Source organism: Dreissena polymorpha, chromosome 5 (genome assembly GCF_020536995.1).
Source record: "Dreissena polymorpha isolate Duluth1 chromosome 5, UMN_Dpol_1.0, whole genome shotgun sequence".
Classification (NCBI taxonomy): domain Eukaryota; kingdom Metazoa; phylum Mollusca; class Bivalvia; order Myida; family Dreissenidae; genus Dreissena; species Dreissena polymorpha.
Window position 1 is genome coordinate 104,804,458 of NC_068359.1, and position 19,689 is coordinate 104,824,146.

General features: G+C 36.4%; 1 protein-coding gene across 2 annotated transcripts in view; it reads left to right on the plus strand.

Annotated features, from left to right (window-relative positions):
* The window catches only part of LOC127832391 (39S ribosomal protein L47, mitochondrial-like), a 33,115-nt gene that overhangs the window by 11,146 nt on the left and 2,280 nt on the right, over window positions 1-19,689 (plus strand). For both annotated transcript variants that reach the window (XM_052357857.1, XM_052357858.1), the window contains exons 2-5: window positions 4,689-4,786; window positions 7,643-7,703; window positions 9,219-9,315; window positions 12,159-12,276. In XM_052357857.1, the coding sequence (XP_052213817.1) occupies window positions 4,689-4,786; window positions 7,643-7,703; window positions 9,219-9,315; window positions 12,159-12,276 (374 nt within the window). The remainder of the gene's footprint in view (window positions 1-4,688; window positions 4,787-7,642; window positions 7,704-9,218; window positions 9,316-12,158; window positions 12,277-19,689) is intronic.

Below are 19,689 nucleotides of genomic sequence, written 5' to 3' on the forward strand. Positions count from 1 at the left end.
ATGTATAATGACAATAAAGTGCATTACTATCAGAGTAATAAAACAGCATGAATTAGGCTTCATGCTGGGTTTTACTTCTCTTAAAGTAATGCAGATGAACCTTGCTTCTATTAATCACCTCAGGGGACAAAAATATTTATAAATTGCACTCGTCCTGCAGGACAAGTGCATTAAAATTTTCACTCGTCCTGCAAACACATGCACTTGTCCTTCAAATATGTGTGAAAGAAAGATTGCAAAGGACTGATATGACTAGCAATGTTTCCTATATCACTGCTAAAATGCTGCTTACTTAGTTATTCGTGCCAGCTGATCACAGAAGAAATGTTAACTTACTTTATTTATGAGGAACACAAAATAAATAAATGAAGACAAATTTGTTTTTTCCTTTTTCTAATGCTTGCGTGCTTTCCATTTCGGATGGTTGAACATCGCTCGTGCCCCCTTTAAAGAACGCTCGTATGTCAGACATATTTCATATGAAATTCAGACTGGTTTAAAACCGAACTTCGCAGTAAAATAATTCTTTAAAAAAATCAATACTTACAGTGAATGAAGTCAGATGGTTCCCTGTCAACATGGACGCGCAAAGTTTACACCAAAAAGCCAATATTTACTCGGGACACAGTCTCGCATAACAACGCTGTATGAAATTTTCAATTACGATTTCTGGTTCATTATCGTTCTACTTTCAGAATAGATATGCTTTAAGAAATGATTTTATTTAATGAAAAAGAGTCTTACTGGTCAGAAAATATATATTTTAACATCAGTTTTTTTTCACTCGTCCTGAAGGACGAGAGCTTTAGGGCAATTCACTCGTCCTTTCAAGAATTCACTCGTCAATACGAGCGGACGAGTGGAATTTTTGTCCCCTGCACCTAGTAACTGACAAAACTATTAAAAACATGATCTATTATGTCATGATCAGATGGATAACATAATCTATTTAAATCTGCTAGTATATTCGATAATAAGGTATCGTAATTGTCTTTGACAGTGTTGACGTTCAGTTGTTCGTGGGGATGACCGCTTGCATTCATTCATCTCTTACACTTCTCAAGATCTCTTTTCGGCTTTGGAAACGATATAAATTCAATGCTACCAACTAATCTGTCAGGATATTGATTTTCCGAGTTACATAATCCCCATTGACACTGTTTTACCATTTTAATCTACGTTTTTTAAGAGGAAAACAAAAGAAACTCGTTGAAATAAAAGTGAACCTAGACATAGCTTGTCTTGGAAAATGGCAAACAGTTAATGCTAACTCACGCGACCGATTAATCGATCACTGATTGGTAGATCAATTCTTAGATAAGGATTTGATTGACAGGCGGCGTCATGTCAATTTGCATGGTGATTAAATAAAAACTGCATTAAAAAAAGCGAAAATTGTTTTTAAAATTCTGATCTCACTGTCAAATTTAAAATATTCTACTTTTCATGTGATTTAAAAGCAACTTTTTGTCCAAATGAGAAAACTTTCTCTATCAGTACCGGTCCAAGTGTGATATATATACTTTTATTCCTCCATATACAAGACACGAAGATCAAAACACAATATAACTATATATAAACAATGGTTAAATAGATACAAACATAAACGATATATATGGATGTTAATATCAACATCGGCAAAAAAAGAGAACTTTATAAATAATATTATTTAGTAAAACTGTGTTATGTTACGTAGAAGAGTCTCCAAGTTGTCCCATCTAGGAGGCAAAAGCGAAATTTTAGACAGGGAGCTAGGAGTATCGTGATATCACGATCATTATATAACGTTAGATATATCCCCAGGATATCTGTAGCCTAGCACCGAAACACAAAATTGCTAGACAGACGATTCCTGGCTGAAAAAAACAACAAACAAACTATTTAAATGTACTGTATATACTATATATAAGTAAATGTAATCGCAATGTAATCATTTAGTGAGTCCCCTACTGTGTAAACATTTTGCAGACTAATGATGAAAGTTTTGTATGATTGAGGTTGTCATAATTTATATTAAGAAACATCCAGAGTATATAATTGCACTTCTCAGAAAGACTAGAGCGACACATCTGGTTGAAAGCACCAAGTCCATTTGTGTCTATTATGGAATTTGGTGAATTTGGGTCTTATTAATATCTTGATACTCATTTGCACATGTATACTCATTAAAACTATCATTTACAGGTCTACCAAAATAACCATTGTGTTCTTAAATTGGTATAAAGAACACAATCAAATAAAAACTTGTTATGTTTAAACTCTCACCAAAAATGACACAATCTTTCGATCAATGCTTTTATTGTTGGACTGACACTCGCCCAAGTCCAGGTAATTTTCACTACAGTGAGAAGATTTTTAAGCCTCCAAGCCTGGTGTGACACCGAAGCAGACTTGTTGTCATTTAGTCAAATGTTATCAATATAATGCATATGTGTAAATGATGACAGGGCTTTTTACCTTCTTTAGCAAGGGCCTTCCCCCAACAAGGCAGCAAAAGGCCCCTTTTCCCAAAGAGAATTTCTTTAAATGATGCAATTTTCCTCAAATTTCAAGCTTACGTTGGGAAATTTCTTCCCCTTTTTCAGTTGTGTTGATAATTTGTCACCAAAATGTATAGCCAGGGCCTTTCCCTAAATCAAGAAAAGAAGCCCTGGGTGACCACGTTAAAAAAATTTGCTTGTAGGTGTCATTATAGAACCCAGTCTAAGGCATGGGAACCTTGTCCCCTCACCACCAAATTGTTTATATTTTGGTCAATTATTTCGGTAATAAGTAACCTTCTGGTATTGTTCTTTAGGTATGACTCATTATATATATTTGTATATGGAAATACAGACCAAACTGTGCATAGCAGCCTGTCAAGGGAAATAGTCAAGAGACTCCTGTAGGCAGGTGATAGTCATAGTCAGGGAAACACTTGTCAGCTTAAAGTATATTTTTATTCAAAGAGACAAACTCAAAAAGCTTTAAAAACCTTCTTTGTGTACAAACACCATCAAAAGCTGACGATAATTGTTACAATGCTCCACCATTTTTGGGATTTTTATGCCCCAACAGAGTGCAAGAATAATTGCAGTTGTCTCTTACACTGATACAAAGTTTCCAATACCTAGTACCTAGTAGAGGTAGTTGCGTAATATGTTGTCTCTTACACTGATACAAAGTTTCCAATACCTAGTACCTAGTAGAGGTAGTTGTCTCTTACACTGATACAAAGTTTCCAATACCTAGTACCTAGTAGAGGTAGTTGCGTAATATGTTGTCTCTTACACTGATACAAAGTTTCCAATACCTAGTACCTAGTAGAGGTAGTTGTCTCTTACACTGATACAAAGTTTCCAATACCTAGTACCTAGTAGAGGTAGTTGTCTCTTACACTGATACAAAGTTTCTAGTACCTAGTAGAGGTAGTTGCGTAATATGTTGTCTCTTACACTGATACAAAGTTTCCAATACCTAGTACCTAGTAGAGGTAGTTGTCTCTTACACTGATACAAAGTTTCCAATACCTAGTACCTAGTAGAGGTAGTTGTCTCTTACACTGATACAAAGTTTCCAATACCTAGTACCTAGTAGAGGTAGTTGCGTAATATGTTGTCTCTTACACTGATACAAAGTTTCCAATACCTAGTACCTAGTAGAGGTAGTTGTCTCTTACACTGATACAAAGTTTCCAATACCTAGTACCTAGTAGAGGTAGTTGTCTCTTACACTGATACAAAGTTTCCAATACCTAGTACCTAGTAGAGGTAGTTGTCTCTTACACTGATACAAAGTTTCCAATACCTAGTACCTAGTAGAGGTAGTTGCGTAATATGTTGCTATGCATTCTATAAACATTTAGGTCACTGTTAGTGTGATCTGATGTAAGATAACAGTGCTTAGAAGATATTCATAGACTGCATTTGGGCATAAAAACAAATCAGAAGGGCCACACCTGTAGGTGACAATGTTAATGACAAAGAGATCATTATATAAATCTAGGTCTTCTTGAATGCTTTAAGCTTTTATGAGTACAGGTATACATGCAGGGAGCTAAATCTAGTCAGCTCTTTGGCAACATACATTTACATTGTGTTTCAGCTTAGCTGGAAAAAAAATGTTACTTGTAAAATTAAGAAATCTTCTTTAGTCATTTTTACATGGTAAATACTGGCCTTGCCATGGAGATCACATGGTCTGTATGATTGAAATTAATATAAAATCTCATGAGACCTTTGAAATTTTCAAGGCTGGGAGGTTCATAAGTCATATTTAACATTTATGTGATATTTAGGCCCTATTAAAAATATTGTCAATCCTTCGAAAACTAATCATAGACTAGTTTTCTAATAGGTTGCCATGGAATAGTGGATATGACGCCTAGTGTTCTGGAGTCTAGGGTTAGAACCCCACTGGGAGTGTTTCTTCGATCTTCCCCTAAGACACCAAGTAGTCCCAGGAAACGGACTCGAGAGCATTTCAATAAGCCTTAAGCTTTCTATGCAATTGAGCTAAAATAAATCGGTTCAAACTAATAGGTTCAGCTAATGAACACTTCTTTAGCCCTTGTGGCCCTCTTTTTCCTTGTGGTATTTCAATGTTTAAATACACATACATACATTATATCTGGAGCTTTGCTTGGACATGAGAGATACAATTGATGATTGAAGTTTCACATCTCAATTATTTATTTTGTCATATTTTAGGACTACAAATCAACAGGCATTTCATACGTCTTCCCTGAGTCACAAACTCAATGAATTCTTTTCTGGCGACATCATGGATGGGGCCAAAGTGGAAGCAGGTAAACAACATTTAACATAATTTTTAGCTCGGTGGTTTTTGGAGAAAACCCAAGGTATTGTCATAGCCAGCTCGTCATCGTCCGAGGTCAGCGTCGTGCTAAAACCTTCACATTTTGCTCTAAAATCAAAGTGCTTCCACCTACAACTTTGAAACTTAATATGTAGCTGCACCTTCATCAGTTCTACCATGCCACACCCATTTTTGGGTCTCTAGGTCAAAGGTCAAGGTCACTGTGACCTTTAAAAAAAAATAATCTGACAAGCTTTCGCAGCCGAGCGTGGCACCTGTTATGCGGTGCTCTTGTTTAGTCATCATGTGGCTCAATAAATCTTATTTTTCAGCATTAATCACTATGTTTAATTGATTTGGAGGATTTATTATTGTTGTTTAAATATCATATGATTTTTAGTTCATCTGAGCACAGCATGCTCATGGTGAGCTTTTGTGATCGCCTTTTGTCGGTCCTGCGTCGTCAACATTTGCCTTGTTAACACTCTAGAGGTCACATTTATTGTCTGATCTTCATGAAACTTGGTCAGAAGATTCATCCCAATAATATCTTGGACGAGTTCGAAAATGATGCCGGTGGGTTGAAAAACATGGCCAACAGGGGGCCGGGCATTTTTCCTTATAAGGCTATATATGGCTTTTGTAAAACCTTGTTAACACTCTAGAGGCCACATTTATTGTCCAATCTTCATGAAATTTGGTCAGCAGATTTGTCTTATTGATATCTTGGATGAGTTCAAAAATGGTTTCATTTGCTTGAAAAACATGGCTGCCATGGGGCGGGGCATTTTTAACCAGGTTTTCCGAAGGAAAAAACTGGTTATTAGATAGGCGAATGCGGGCGGGCTGGCGGGCTGGCTGGCTGGCTGGCTGGCTGGCTGGCTGGCTGGCTGGCTGGCTGGCTGGCTGGCTGGCTGGCTGGCTGGCTGGCTGGCTGGCTGGCTGGCTGGCTGGTGGGCTGGCGGGCGGGCGGAACAAGCTTGTCCGGGCCATAACTATGTTGTTCATTGTCAGATTTTAAAATCATTTGGCACATTTGTTCACCATCATTGGACGGTGTGTCGCGCGAAATAATTACGTCGATATCTCCAAGGTCAAGGTCACACTTTGAGTTCAAAGGTCAAAAATGGCCATAAATGAGCTTGTCCTGGCCATAACTATGTCATTCATTGTGAGATTTTAAAATCATTTGGCACATTTGTTCACCATCATGGGACGGTGTGTCGCACGAAAGAATCACGTCAATATCTCCAATGTCAAGGTCGCCGCGACTAAAAATATATTTTTTTTTAAAACAAACTTACAAAGGGGGTTAATTTTGTTTGTTCATTTCAAAAGTTCAGTTTGAGTTTTCTCCCTTTATCAGATTTTTTTTTCACAATGAAAACCTGGTTTTGTGACAATTTTGTCCCTTGTTTCTTATATGGCTATAGTAAAACCATGTTAACACTCTTGAGGTCACATTTATTTTCCGATCATCACAAAACTTGGTCAGAAGCAGGGCTCATCATGAACCTAAAAACCAACTTGATCTGCCGGGCAAGTACTTTGAAAATATACTTGCCCTGAACGTAAAGCAACTTGCCCAAACATGTGATGATCTTTTTTCATGTGTTTTTATAGATTAAAGGGGAAAAGTAGTGCACCCAGAAATGAACAATGAGCTCTTGTCATCACTGTACTGTTCACAGGGTTTGCAAAAAAATGCTTCTAACGATTCATCATATCTCAACCATTCAAAGTCACTTTCCCATTTTTGTAAAAAGTTGCAATTTCCCTTCAATTCGTATTTTTTGGCACTTTTGGATGATTTTTCTGTGCAATTTTCATTGGATTTTGCAGACTTACAGTTACTTGTAAAGCCGAAGGTAAATAAACTAGACATTTCTCGTCTGCTAACAGTACTGTAAACAACACGTGCACCGTAACAAAAATGTCAATTGACGTAAAGCAAAAGATTGTTGAAAATGTATGTCGCAAAATATGAAATATACATATACCAGAGCTATTTATTATTGTTTTTATTTAGTTATATAATTTTAGTAGTTTTCTTTGTGACTGAAACCACCAAGGATGTTATTCGTAACTGAATAGTAATGAAAAAGATCAACACACTAGCATTTGAAAGCCGATGTTTGGAATCCCAATTTTGGCCATTTACCGCGTTTCTAAAAATAAGTTTGGAAATGCATGAGCACCTTGCTTAGTTAGTTTGGACTTCAACAATCGCCAAGGTAAATTCATGAGTTAGGCAAATCGTTCGTATTTATTTGTACTATTTATTTACAGAAACACACGTTTTTCTTTGCTCTTTTTTGCACTTGCCCGGGCGGACAACTAGATTATAAAATAACTTGCCCAGACCCAACTTTTACTTGCCAGGGGCAATCGGAAAACCGTTAATGTTGAGCCCTGTCAGAAGATTTGTCCCAATGATATCTTGGATGAGTTCGAAAATGGTTTTGGTTGCTTTAAAAACATGGCCACCAGGTCCGGGGCATTTGTCCTTATATGGCTATAGTAAAAACTTGTTAACACTCTAGAGGACACATTTACTGTCCGATCTTCATGAAACTTGGTCAGAATATTCATCCCGATAATATCTTGGACGAGTTCAAAAATGATGCCGGTTGCTTGAAAAACATGGCCACCTGGGGGCGGGGCAATTTTACATTATATGGCTATATTAAAACCTCGTTAACTCTCTAGAGGCCACATTTATTTTCCAATTTTCATGAAACTTGGCCAGATTATTTGTCCCAATAATATCTTGTTATCTCAAGTGAGCGAATTTCGGCCTTTCAGGCCCTCCTGTTATGTTAAAGAGTGTTACTTTTCATTCAAGGGCGCCCATGGAAAACAGATGAATTGAGATTAAAAAGCAATGAGGACCTACACAAACTATGGTAGGAAACTATTTAAACCTCCTTGTATGACCCGCTTCAAAGAAGGCTGCATGTAGTTGTTGCACGTGCAGTTTGTTTGTTAGTCTTTCCTGCTGTCTGGATGTCGTCCAAACAAATCTTGTCCAAAAATTGGTTGATTGAAAAATAACGAAAATAAAATTTAAACCAATTCAAAATGTCTCCTTTCTTCCTCACAAATTCACAAAAGATCAAATTTGAAAAAAAAAGTTTAATTTGGGGGCATCTGCATCTTATGGACACATGTCTTGTTTTTTTATGCCCCTGAAGGAAGGCATATAGTGATCGGACCGTCCGTCCGTCTGTCTGTCTGTCTTTTTGTCACACTTTGCGGTAAGGTTTCTCAAAATGCTCATAACCTCTATGTCCCTTGAGATATAACCTTGATATTTGGTATGCATGTGTATATGGACAAGGGCTTTCCATACGCACAAACAAATTTACCCCTGTGACCTTGACGTTGAACATATGGTTCGCATTTAGGTTTCGAAATCTGCGTTAAGGTTTCGAAAAATGCCCATAACTTTTATGTCCCTTGAAATATAACCTTCATATTTGGTATGCATGTGTATATGGACAAGGCCTTTGCATACGCACAAAAATTTTGACCCCTGTGACCTTGACCTTGAACTAAGGGTCTGCATTTAGGTTTCGAAATCTGCGTTTAGGTTTCGAAAAATGCTCATAACTTCTATGTCCTTTGATATATAACCTTCATATTTGGTATGCATGTGTATATGGACAAGACCTTTCCATACGCTCAAAAATGTTGACCCCAGTGACCTTGACCTTGAACTTAGGGTCAGCGTTTAGGTTTCAAAATCTGCATTTAGGTTTCGAAAAATGCTCATAACTTCTATGGTCCTTGAGATATAACCTTCATATTTGGTATGCATGTGTATATGGACAAGGCCTTTCCATATGCACAAAAAATGTTGACCCCTGTGACCTTGACCTTGAACTTAAGGTCCGCGTTTAGGTTTAGATATCTGCGTTTAGGTTTCGAGAAATGCTCATAACTTCTATCAAAGGTTTATAGGGGGCATAGGTCATCCTATGGTGACAGCTCTTTTTTTTAAATTTCAGTAAACATTTTTAAAAGGAAGTTCCCTGGATTTTGAATGTATTTTTTAATATTGATTGCCTCTTTTTTTCAATGTATTTGTATTTGTGAAAGAAAATCAAAATGTTAAAATTCAGAATTGCATAAAGCAGTTATAATCATTGATGGTAACGTGTTTTGTTTTTATGAAACACTTGTACCTTCTGTCTATTTTGGTTGAACACTACTAAATGAATAGTATTTGTGTACTTGGTACACCATACATGCATGTTCACTCCGGTCTTTAAAATTAGCACTTGCCAGATCGCCGTGTTGAGTATAAAAACAATTTGCAAGATACATAAGAATAAAGTTCATATACATTGCTTTGCTAGTGATTAAATTATTTTGGCCAAATTATATTGATTTAACACCTGTAGCTGTATGTTTGTGAGGTATGTGCTGCTGAAGGAGAGGAACATGCTCCTCACCCTGGAGGAGATGTACCTGAAACAGAAGGGAGCCATGGCCAGCCCAGAGAGAATTGAAAAGGTACCGGTACATCATTTCATTGCTCGCAGGTTATATTGGTGTTGGTGGTATACTTAGTTCAGTGTTTACATGCAACAAGTAAATATCATAAATATTACTTCAGTGTTTTTTTGTGCGATTACTAGCCAAGGCGCTCCTGGGCAGATTTGTCAAGAGGTCAAGGTCGCTGTTATTAAATATTGGAAAACTGTTTGTGCTCAATATGATATATTTGGATGAACATATAACACTGAAGTTCTGTTTTACAGTAGCTTACATAAAGAACTAGCTTAGGATTGCATTTAAGACCAGTCAAGGTCACAGGACTGAAAATAGTGTGGTTTGCAGTCAATAAATTCAGTTTGCATTGAGAAGATTGACCAATTTTGATTAAAGTTGCAATATTTCTCAAGGTTGTTTTGAGAACCTGCTGTGACCAATTTTTATTAAAGTTGCAAATATTTCTCAAGGTTGTATAGAGAACCTGCTGTGGATTGTATTTTGGGTGTGTTGGGTCAAAGTGAATGCCATTGATGTGCTTAAAAAAGAAAACAGTCGAAAGTCAATAACTTTACTTTTAATAGAGACATTAAGTCCCTAATATGTTTTCTATTAGGAGCAAGTATAAGTGTCTTACAATTTCTCTTGTCATGCAAACATGTGCACTTGTCCTTCAAATATGTGTTAAAATATAGATTACATGAGGATCATTTCAAATGCTGTAAGCTTTTGTCATGATGTTTGAGTGCTTGCTTCCTGTATTCACCCGTAATTCCTTTAACAAATTTAGAATCTTGGTCAGATAGTGTGGATGCAAACGCTCAAACACAGGAATATTCATCAAACTATGCATTTTAGTCCATTGGCAAACAGGAATATTCATCAAACTATGCATTTTAGTCCATTGGCAAAAGCTTTGTCGGATCATGCTCCGACTTCTTAATTTGTATTTTTTCCAATTTTATTTGCAATCTATGCCAGACCTTTCAACATCACCCCAACCCCCTTTAAAGAACGTTGGTAAAGAAGAAAGCTAGGAAAAATCAATACTAACGGTGGATGCATTCTGACGGTTCACTGTCATACTCAAAGTTAACACCAATATTTACTCGGACACAGTCTCACTTTATATTGCATACCTGCTCTATGAAATTAACAATGAAAACTTCCTGTTAATTTGAGTTCTTCTTTCGGAATTGGTATACTTATAGAAAATGTATTTAATCCAATGAAAGAGTCTTACTGGTAATAAAACACGTGTTTTAACAGTCTTTTTTTTAGGACGAGAGCTCTTGGGATATTTACTGGTCAATATTAGACCACTGGCACTGTTACTTAATCATGAAAAAACAGCATAGAAGGGTTATTTCCACTGACCAGTCATGAAATATATTTTCCAATCTTAATTAAACATACAATAAAGCATGCTTGCATGGAACCATAGCTTTAGATTGTGTTTGGGACTGTCCAGGTGACTGTTATCACAATCCGATTTGTCTCATTAACTTATGTTTGGATTGTGTTATTTTACTCAAATGTGTATGTACCAGTATGTAGATTACACATTCATACTAGGTTAGCTTGGGATTGCATTTTGGGCCATTCATGTCAAGGTCAAGATCACTCAGTCACTGTTTTTAGAATTAGACTAATGGTTTCCTGTAAATTTAGTTTTGATGGATGTATTTTGCTGATATTTTGTGTGGAGGTTGTTTAAAGGAAACTCTAACATTGAAGTTGGTTTGTGGTCAGTTGGGTCACTGGCACTTAAAACAGAACAAAATGTTTATGCTCAATAACTCTAGTGTGGATGGAGATTTTGCATAGAAATTTTGTGTGTAGATAGCTTACATGCATACCTTGTTTGTGTTTCCATTTGTTTTGTTTTGTGATTGAGCCAAATTTGATTGTCTTTTTTACAACAAAAAAATATGTACAGGTATTCCTTTTTACATGTACAACGTTGTTGTGAATTTTTTTTTATCAGTTTTATATCTATGGACTAATGTTGGTTTTCAAAAAAAAAATTACAAGCACTCCAAATAGAACATCTACTGAATAAACCTTTAAGTCTCATGATATAGTATAGATATTTCACGTTTTGGTAAATTGACAAAATTAAAAGTTGTTTCAGATTAGCAAATTTTCGTTTTAGTTATGGTATTTGTGAGGAAACAGTAATACTGAACATTTACCTTGCTCTAAAATATCCATTATATACATCTTTTGATGATTTGAAAACCTGAAAATTATAAAGCGTTGCAACGCGAAACGATTGAATCATTTGGAGAGTTTTATTGTTGTCGTTATATTTTGTGAAACTACGAGGATTGCTTATATAAATTAAAAAATACATCCCATCATAGCATGAGCATGGATGGCCGAGTGGTGTAAGCGGAAGACGTTTACTCCAGGACTCCAGGGGTCAGTGGTTCTAGGGTTACTTTTTTATCTTTTTTTAAGTGTATTCTTGTTTTTTTTTACTGAAGATTTTTAGGTCCAATGTAAAAATTTATCAATATAAAGCATTTAATGACAAACTTCAATATATGCCAAAATCTATGAAAAGGCCCCTTTAATGAATAGTCTTTATAAAGACCTGTGTTAAACAAATTTCCTGTTAAAAGGGAATAATTGATCAATCAAATCTGGTTTGAAATTGAAATTAATGTGAGATCCTATTTGTAATAACAAGTTTCTTTATGTTTAAGGCTTTAAAAAAATAATTTGACAATACGTTTTGATCAGGTTTACATTTCTTGTTCCTTTGAGTAAGTACAACAAGATGTTAGAAAGACCTGATGATGTCTTTTCAACGCTCGTGATGCTGTTAGTGCAGCCAAACTTGCCTGGTATTGTTGCAGGTTGAGGAAAGCATGGAGAACGTGATGTCAGTGGTGAGAGAACGAGATGAGGCATACAAAGTTTTGGAACATGGCGAGTCACTGGCACATCCTGGCAGGGTTGTTAGAAACGCTGTTGGTGAGTTGTGTGTGTACAATGAAACTAGAACAATCTAAGGCTAGGATCAGTCTTGGGTAGTGTATCCCATGCCACAAGTGAATTGTTGTTGATAGCGTAGTGTATCCCATGCCACAAGTGAATTGTTGTTGATAGCGTAGTGTATCCCATGCCACAAGTGAATTGTTGTTGATAGGTAGTGTATCCCATGCCACAAGTGAATTGTTGTTGATAGGTAGTGTATCCCATGCCACAAGTGAATTGTTGTTGATAGGTAGTGTATCCCATGCCACAAGTGAATTGTTGTTGATAGGTAGTGTATCCCATGCCACAAGTGAATTGTTGTTGATAGCGTACAGTAAGAATTTGAAATTGGATTTGTAAGAATAAAAGAAAAACTGCAATCACACAGCCCTGGCATTATGTATAGTTCCCATCGGTATTCTCGCGGTATTGCGATTTCCGTAGTATTTTGAATGCGCCCCTTCATGCTGCTAACAACTCATTATTGGTGATGTATTGTCCATCAGCTGTCAGAAAACAGTTTTACATGTGATCATGACCAATATTTTGTTAACTTTTTGTTCTTATCCATAAATTTTACAAATTAAATGATATTTTTATTTAAATAATCAGTATTTTACCTTATTATACCCCCACAAACGAAGTTTATGGGGGTATATAGGTGTGAACTTGCCTGTCGGTCTGTCTGTCCGTCGGTCCATATTAAGTGTCCGCTCTCTATTTCAAGTTGTTTTGATCCGATCTTCACCAAACTTGGTCAGAAATTGTATCTAGATGATGTCTAGGTCAAGAATGAATATGGGTATTGCTGGGTCAAAAACTAGGTCAGGGGGTGCGTTTTAAACATTCAGCATGTTGTCCACTCTCTAATTTAAGTAGTTTTCATCCAATCTTCACCAAACTTGGTCTGAAGTTTTTTTTTAGATGATTTCTTGGCCAAGTATGAACATGGGCCATGCAAGGCCAAAAACTAGGTCATGGGGTCACTTAGTGCAATTTTTTTTAACATTCAGCATGGTGTCCGCTCTCTAATTCAAGTAGTTTTTGTCCGATTTTCACCAAACTTGGTCAGAAGTTTTATCTAGATGATCTTAAGGCCAAGTTCGAACATGGGCCTTGCCAGGTTAAACACAAGGTCACTTAGTGTGTTTTATTTAACATTGAGCATGGTGTCCGCTCTCTAATTGAAGTAGATTACTTCCGATCTTCACCAAACTTGGTCAGATGTTTTATATAGATGATCTCCAGGCCATGTGCGAACATGGGCCATGCCGGGCCAAAAACTAGGTCACGGGTCACTTAGTTGGTTTTACACATTCAGCATGGTGTTCCCTATTTCAAGTACTTTTCATGTGGGGGTATTCGTTACATCTGTGACAAAGCTCTAGTTTCCAATAGACCCTTTTCACAATAGGCCAAAATTGGTAAGAGCGCAAAGTCACGTGACTCGCAGAACTCCAGAAAGAGGCTGAACGTGTATAAATTTCCAATACTCCCATGCAACGCCGCATGTGATTTCAGCCTTTCACTCTTTTGAACATTCTGCGATGTAACGACTTAGAAAACACAATATGACATTGTCAGAATAAGTTATAAATATGTAATTCACATTATAAGTGTCAATACATTAAATAAATTGTCTTGATTAATTTAATAAAGTTCTTGTTTTTCTCCATTTTTAGCTCCACTGGCCAGAGGCCAGCGGGGCTTATGTCATGGTCCTGTGTCCGTCGTCCGTGCGTGCGTCTGTGCGTTAACTTTTTCTTTAAACATCTTCTCCTAAACTACTGGTCCAATTCTGATGAAATTTCTCAGGAATGTTCCTGGGGTGAACCTCTTCCAAATTTGTTCAAATTATGCTCCTGGGGTCAAATTTGACCCTGCCCCAGGGGGTCAAAAATTGAAAATTTGCTTATATAAGGCCTATTTTGTGAAAACTTTAAAAATCTTTTCGTCCATAACCATTGGGCCTAGGGCTACCAAATTTGGTATGTAGTGACATCTTATAGCCCTCTACCAAGTTTCTTCAAATTATGCCCCTGGGGTCAGATTTGACTCTGCCCCGGGGGGTCAAAAAATTGAAAATTTGCTTATATGAGGCCTATTTTGTGAAAACTTTAAAAATCTTCTTGTCCATAACCATTGGGCCTAGGGCTACCAAATTTGGTATGTATTGACATCTTATAGTCCTCTACCAAGTTTCTTCAAATTATGCCCCTGGGGTCAAATTTGACCCTGCCCCGGGGGGTCAAAAAATTGAAAATTTGCTTATATAAGGCCTATTTTGTGAAAACTTTAGAAATCTTCTTGTCCATAACCATAGGGCCTAGGGCTACCAAATTTGGTATGTAGTGACATCTTATAGTCCTCTACCAAGTTTCTTCAAATTATGCCCCTTGGGTCAAATTTGACCCTGCCCTGGGGGTCAAAAAATTGAAAATTTGCTTATATAAGGCCTATTTTGTGAAAATTATAAAATCTTCTCGTCCTTAACCATTGGGCCTAGGGCTACCAAATTTAGTATGTAGTGACATCTTATAGTCCTCGACCAAGTTTCTTCAAATTATGCCCCTGGGGTCAAATTTGACCGTTCCCCAGGGGTCACAAAATTAAACATATGCTTATATTGGGCCCATTTTGTGCAAACTTAAAAAATCATCTTGTCCATAACTAATCGGCCTATTTCTACCAAATTCGGTAGGTAGTGACATCTAATAGGTCTCTACTTAGTTTGTTCAAATTATGCCCCTGGGGACAAATTTGACCCTGCCCCAGGGGTCACAAAAATGAACATATGCTTAAATAAGGCCTATTTTGTGCAAACTTTAAAAATCTTCTTGTTCATAATTATAGAGCCTAGAGCTACTAAATTTGGTTATGTAGTGATATCTAATAGTCCTCTACCAAATTTGTTCATGACTCGCAGATGACCCCCTATTGATTTTCAGGTCACTAGGTCAAAGGTCAAGGTCACGGTGACCCGAAATAGTAAAATGGTTTCCGGATGATAACTCAAGAACGCTTATGCCTAGGATCATGAAACTCCATAGGTTCATTGATCATGACTCGCAGATGACCCTATTGATTTTCAGGTCACTAGGTCAAAGGTCAAGGTCACGGTGACCCGAAATAGTAAAATGGTTTCCGGATGATAACTCAAGAACGCTTATGCCTAGGATCATGAAACTTCATAGGTACATTGATCATGACTCGCAGATGACCCATATTGATTTTTAGGTCACTAGGTCAAAGGTAAAGGTCATGGTGACCCGAAATAGTAAAATGGTTTCTGGATGATAACTCAAGAACGCTTATGCCTAGGATCATGAAACTTCATAGGTACATTGATCATGACTCGCAGATGACCCCTATTGATTTTCAGGTCACTAGGTCAAAGGTCAAGGTCACGGTGACTCAACTTAGAAAAATGGTTTCCAGATGATAACTCAAGAAGGCTTATGCCTAGGATCATGAAACTTAATAGGTTCATTGCTCATGACTCGCAGATGACCCCTATTGACGTTCAGGTCACTAGGTCAAAGGTCAAGGTCACGGTGACTTAACACAGTAAAATTGTTTCCGGATGATAACTCAAGAAAGCTAATAAGCCTAGGATCATGAAACTTCATAGGTACATTGATCATGACTCGCAGATGACCCCTATTGATTTTTAGGTCACTAGGTCAAAGGTCAAGGTCACAGTGCCAAATAACGTATTCACACAATGGCTGCCACTACAACTGACAGCCCATATGGGGGGCATGCATGTTTTACAAACAGCCCTTGTTATATTTTGAGATGATTCTTTACAAAAAAAGATGCTACTATTGTATTTGTTATAAATGTGTGAAAGGCTCTTAAGAAGGAACCAGAGATTATTAACCCTTTACCAAACACTAACAGGATTTAACAGGTTTGTAGCTGATGACTTTATAAATAATTGTGATTAAAGGAGAAATTGCTCAAGATGAGCAATTTCTCCTTTTATCACAATTATTTCTACCCTACCTGATCATTTCCTTCAGATTCCATTACAATTTAATTGTCGTCTGCAACCTCTTTCAAATTGGGAAAGTCCAAAATGTGTCGTTTGGTAAAGGGTTAAGGCATTTTGATTCATATGGGTCTTGTGAATCTGTTTCAAATCAAATGCGTAGATTTGATCTTCAGCATCTAAAAATATATGAAATAGAAAGAACGACAATATCGTTTGGAGAGATAAATGTACCAACATTATAAGCAAAGGACCTGTGCAACAATTCCCGGGCTTTTTAGTCTGTTTAGTTAACACGGTAGTAACTTTTTCCATATATAAAAATGCTCACCCTTCCAACTTAAAGCGCCCAGTGGGACGAGGGATAGAAAGAGAAAGTCACATGCTTGAGTACATTTCAACCCATGCGCATTGCACGTTTTTTTCCGCATAAAAAAACAGTGGAGCGATACAGGGCCATCATGGCCCTCTTGTTTCACACATTTGACACGCTTTGGTAGAGCTTTTTTATCGCGCAGTTTGAAAAAAGATCTATCTTGTTTATTGATACATCTGTGGCTACATGTAAGTAGCCCCTGTGTTCCGGGTAAATCAATTATCTCGTTATGATCAGATACTGTGCCGACAAATACTTAATAACAGCATGGTGTCATAAACCACCCGTGGTAGATGCCTGGACATTGAACACCATGTATGGTACCCCAATGTCTTATCGTGGTAGAAGTATTACGTAGTCATCTCCAAGACTAATGTAACCCCAAATACTCAAACTAAATACTGTATAGATATTAGCCAGTTTTAATCATAATAATACAATGAATGCTGGACATTCATCCTAGCCTATTTTTCACCCAGGTGGACATTCGTCCCTATGTTTTTGACAACCTGAACATTCTTGCCTTCGTTATTTTGACAATGCACATAATGGTTCCTGCATAATTTAGACAGCCTGGACATTCGTTCCTTCGTTATTTGGACAGCCCGGAGATTCATTCCTGAATAATTGCTATCCCGGTCATTATTATAACATTTTATCAAAATAATATGGCACTTTTATCCGGTATTTAAATATGTCGTTATTGAAATAGTTAAAAATAATGTTCTTATATTTTGTGTATATTTTATATTGTGTATATTTTATATTGTTGTAAGATTTTATCGTGATCATGATAACGTTAAAAATAATCGAATATATCGACTTACACTGAGATCTGTAATTTTCCAAAATGCAAAATTCTGGGTGTTAAAACTATGTAGGAGTATATACATCCGGTCTGTCAAAATAATGTTGGAACGATTGTCCGGGATGTCTAAATAGCGTGAGAATGAATGTCCGGGTAGTTAAAACAACATATGAACTAATGTCAGCCTTGTCAAAATCAGCGTAGGAACAATTTTCCCTTTGAAAGAATATTCGGATACATAATTAAGTGCTTAATACTTATATATACATTTGAAATATTGATTAGCTTTTATGCTTAACACGAAACCTATTTATAGCGGGTACCGCTAAAATAAAACTCCATCCTAACATAGTCTTATAAAGAGTGCTCGTTAGTGTATGGAAGAACACAACTAAAACAAGAATTTTCATTGACCACAACGGGGATAATGAATGTTTCCGAAAAATCAAGACACACACACAAGAGAGATTTATGACATGATGTGGCATTTATTTATCACTCATAATCACGTTTAAAGAGAAATCAAGGTCCGTGCATAGACAGATGAGTTCGCTCCACGTTCGTTTTTTCACCTGTATAAAAGAATTCTTCAATATTGTATTTCACTGTAAAAGAACATTAATAAAATTTAAACAAAAAATGACACAACATTTATCATGTGCTTTGCATTTTCTATTGCCTTTTCTTATGATGGAGTCATCACACATTTTACACGTTAGATCGTTCGTGAAAAATATTACAGACTTACAAACATAGAATTTAAAACGGGTATATACGATTTTGTCAAATATTTATGAATTTATATAAACTGTGTAAAATACTTATTATATATATAGTTCAATATAAATTAAAATAAAAGATAAGAAGAACATGTGTCCAAAAATGCGAAATAAGCCAGATTTTTAATTCTGAAATTGAAAACCGCTGTACAGCCGAATTCGCCAGCATGTATACCATACATGTACAATTTGAATCGAAACTTAGTTTAACGGTTTATTTGAATTCCTGCAACAATATCTAATCCTACGACACACGAACACTAACTCCGATCCTAATACAAAGACGAATGCTTCGGTTATTGTAGGAAAATATGTACGTCACTATCGGCTCGGGGCGCTAATTTGTCTTTGCTGCATTATATGAAATTCGGCTTTAATGTATAATTTTTCTTGCCTATTTTGTGTTATTGTAACATATTTTATCAATATATTACAATTAAACACATATAAAAAATCCTATATACCCGCTTTAAGTTATATAATAACCTTTTGTATTATACGACTTTTGTATATCTTTGTTTTGTGCAATTACATGTATCAATGTTTATTCTTCAGATCACATTTGCTCTGATGACAATGGGTATCTTGAATTTGAATCGAGATTAAATAAAATGTATATACACGTATACACTAGTGGTGCTATATACTATGGCTTTGAAATATGACTTGGGTGTGAGAATGTTTATTTCATAACCCCTCATCAATTTATTTACTGACTAAACAACACATCCATGTATGCATATGTTTGCCGTAATTGTAACCAGTGTCAGTGCTCATGAAAATCCCTAATGAAATTGATTAAATTCAACTGGTTTATAATCATCGATATGCTCTGCCAAAGATCTATACACGTTCACCCTCGTTCTGAAATTCGACGCGTCACATGATATCTAAAAATAGCAACAGCGGTAGTATTGTGAAACTGGTCTATTGTTAACCCTTCATCTGCTTGCATTTTCCCATCATTTTTTATGTAATCACTAAACAAATGTTACATTTCTAAGAAGGTGAAGCATTGTGTGTCCATTGTCCAAAGAAGTGGTAATAAGACAGTGGTGCAGCAGTTGAACTAGTAATAACCATGTTAATATCAAGTGTTATATTTTATAATTGCTTTTACTGTTACAATTTTGAAGCTTCTTGGCACAAACTGTAATTTAGTGACATATAGACTGTTTACCTACTTACCGCGAGAATACCAAAATGGAGTCATGCACGATTGCAAGGGACACTACTGTGTCTTAACTGCCGAACACTCAATGTAAAAACTATATTTTAATACAATTTATGGATATCAGCGGGAAATTAGAATATTTTTGCAAAGGAGTCCATAACTTATAGTTAGAAATTTGTTTCAGCTTCCATTTTTATGCGCCCGGTAGGGTAGCATATAGCATTTGAACTGTCCGTCCGTCCGAAAACTTTAACATTGGCCATAACTTGTGCAATATTG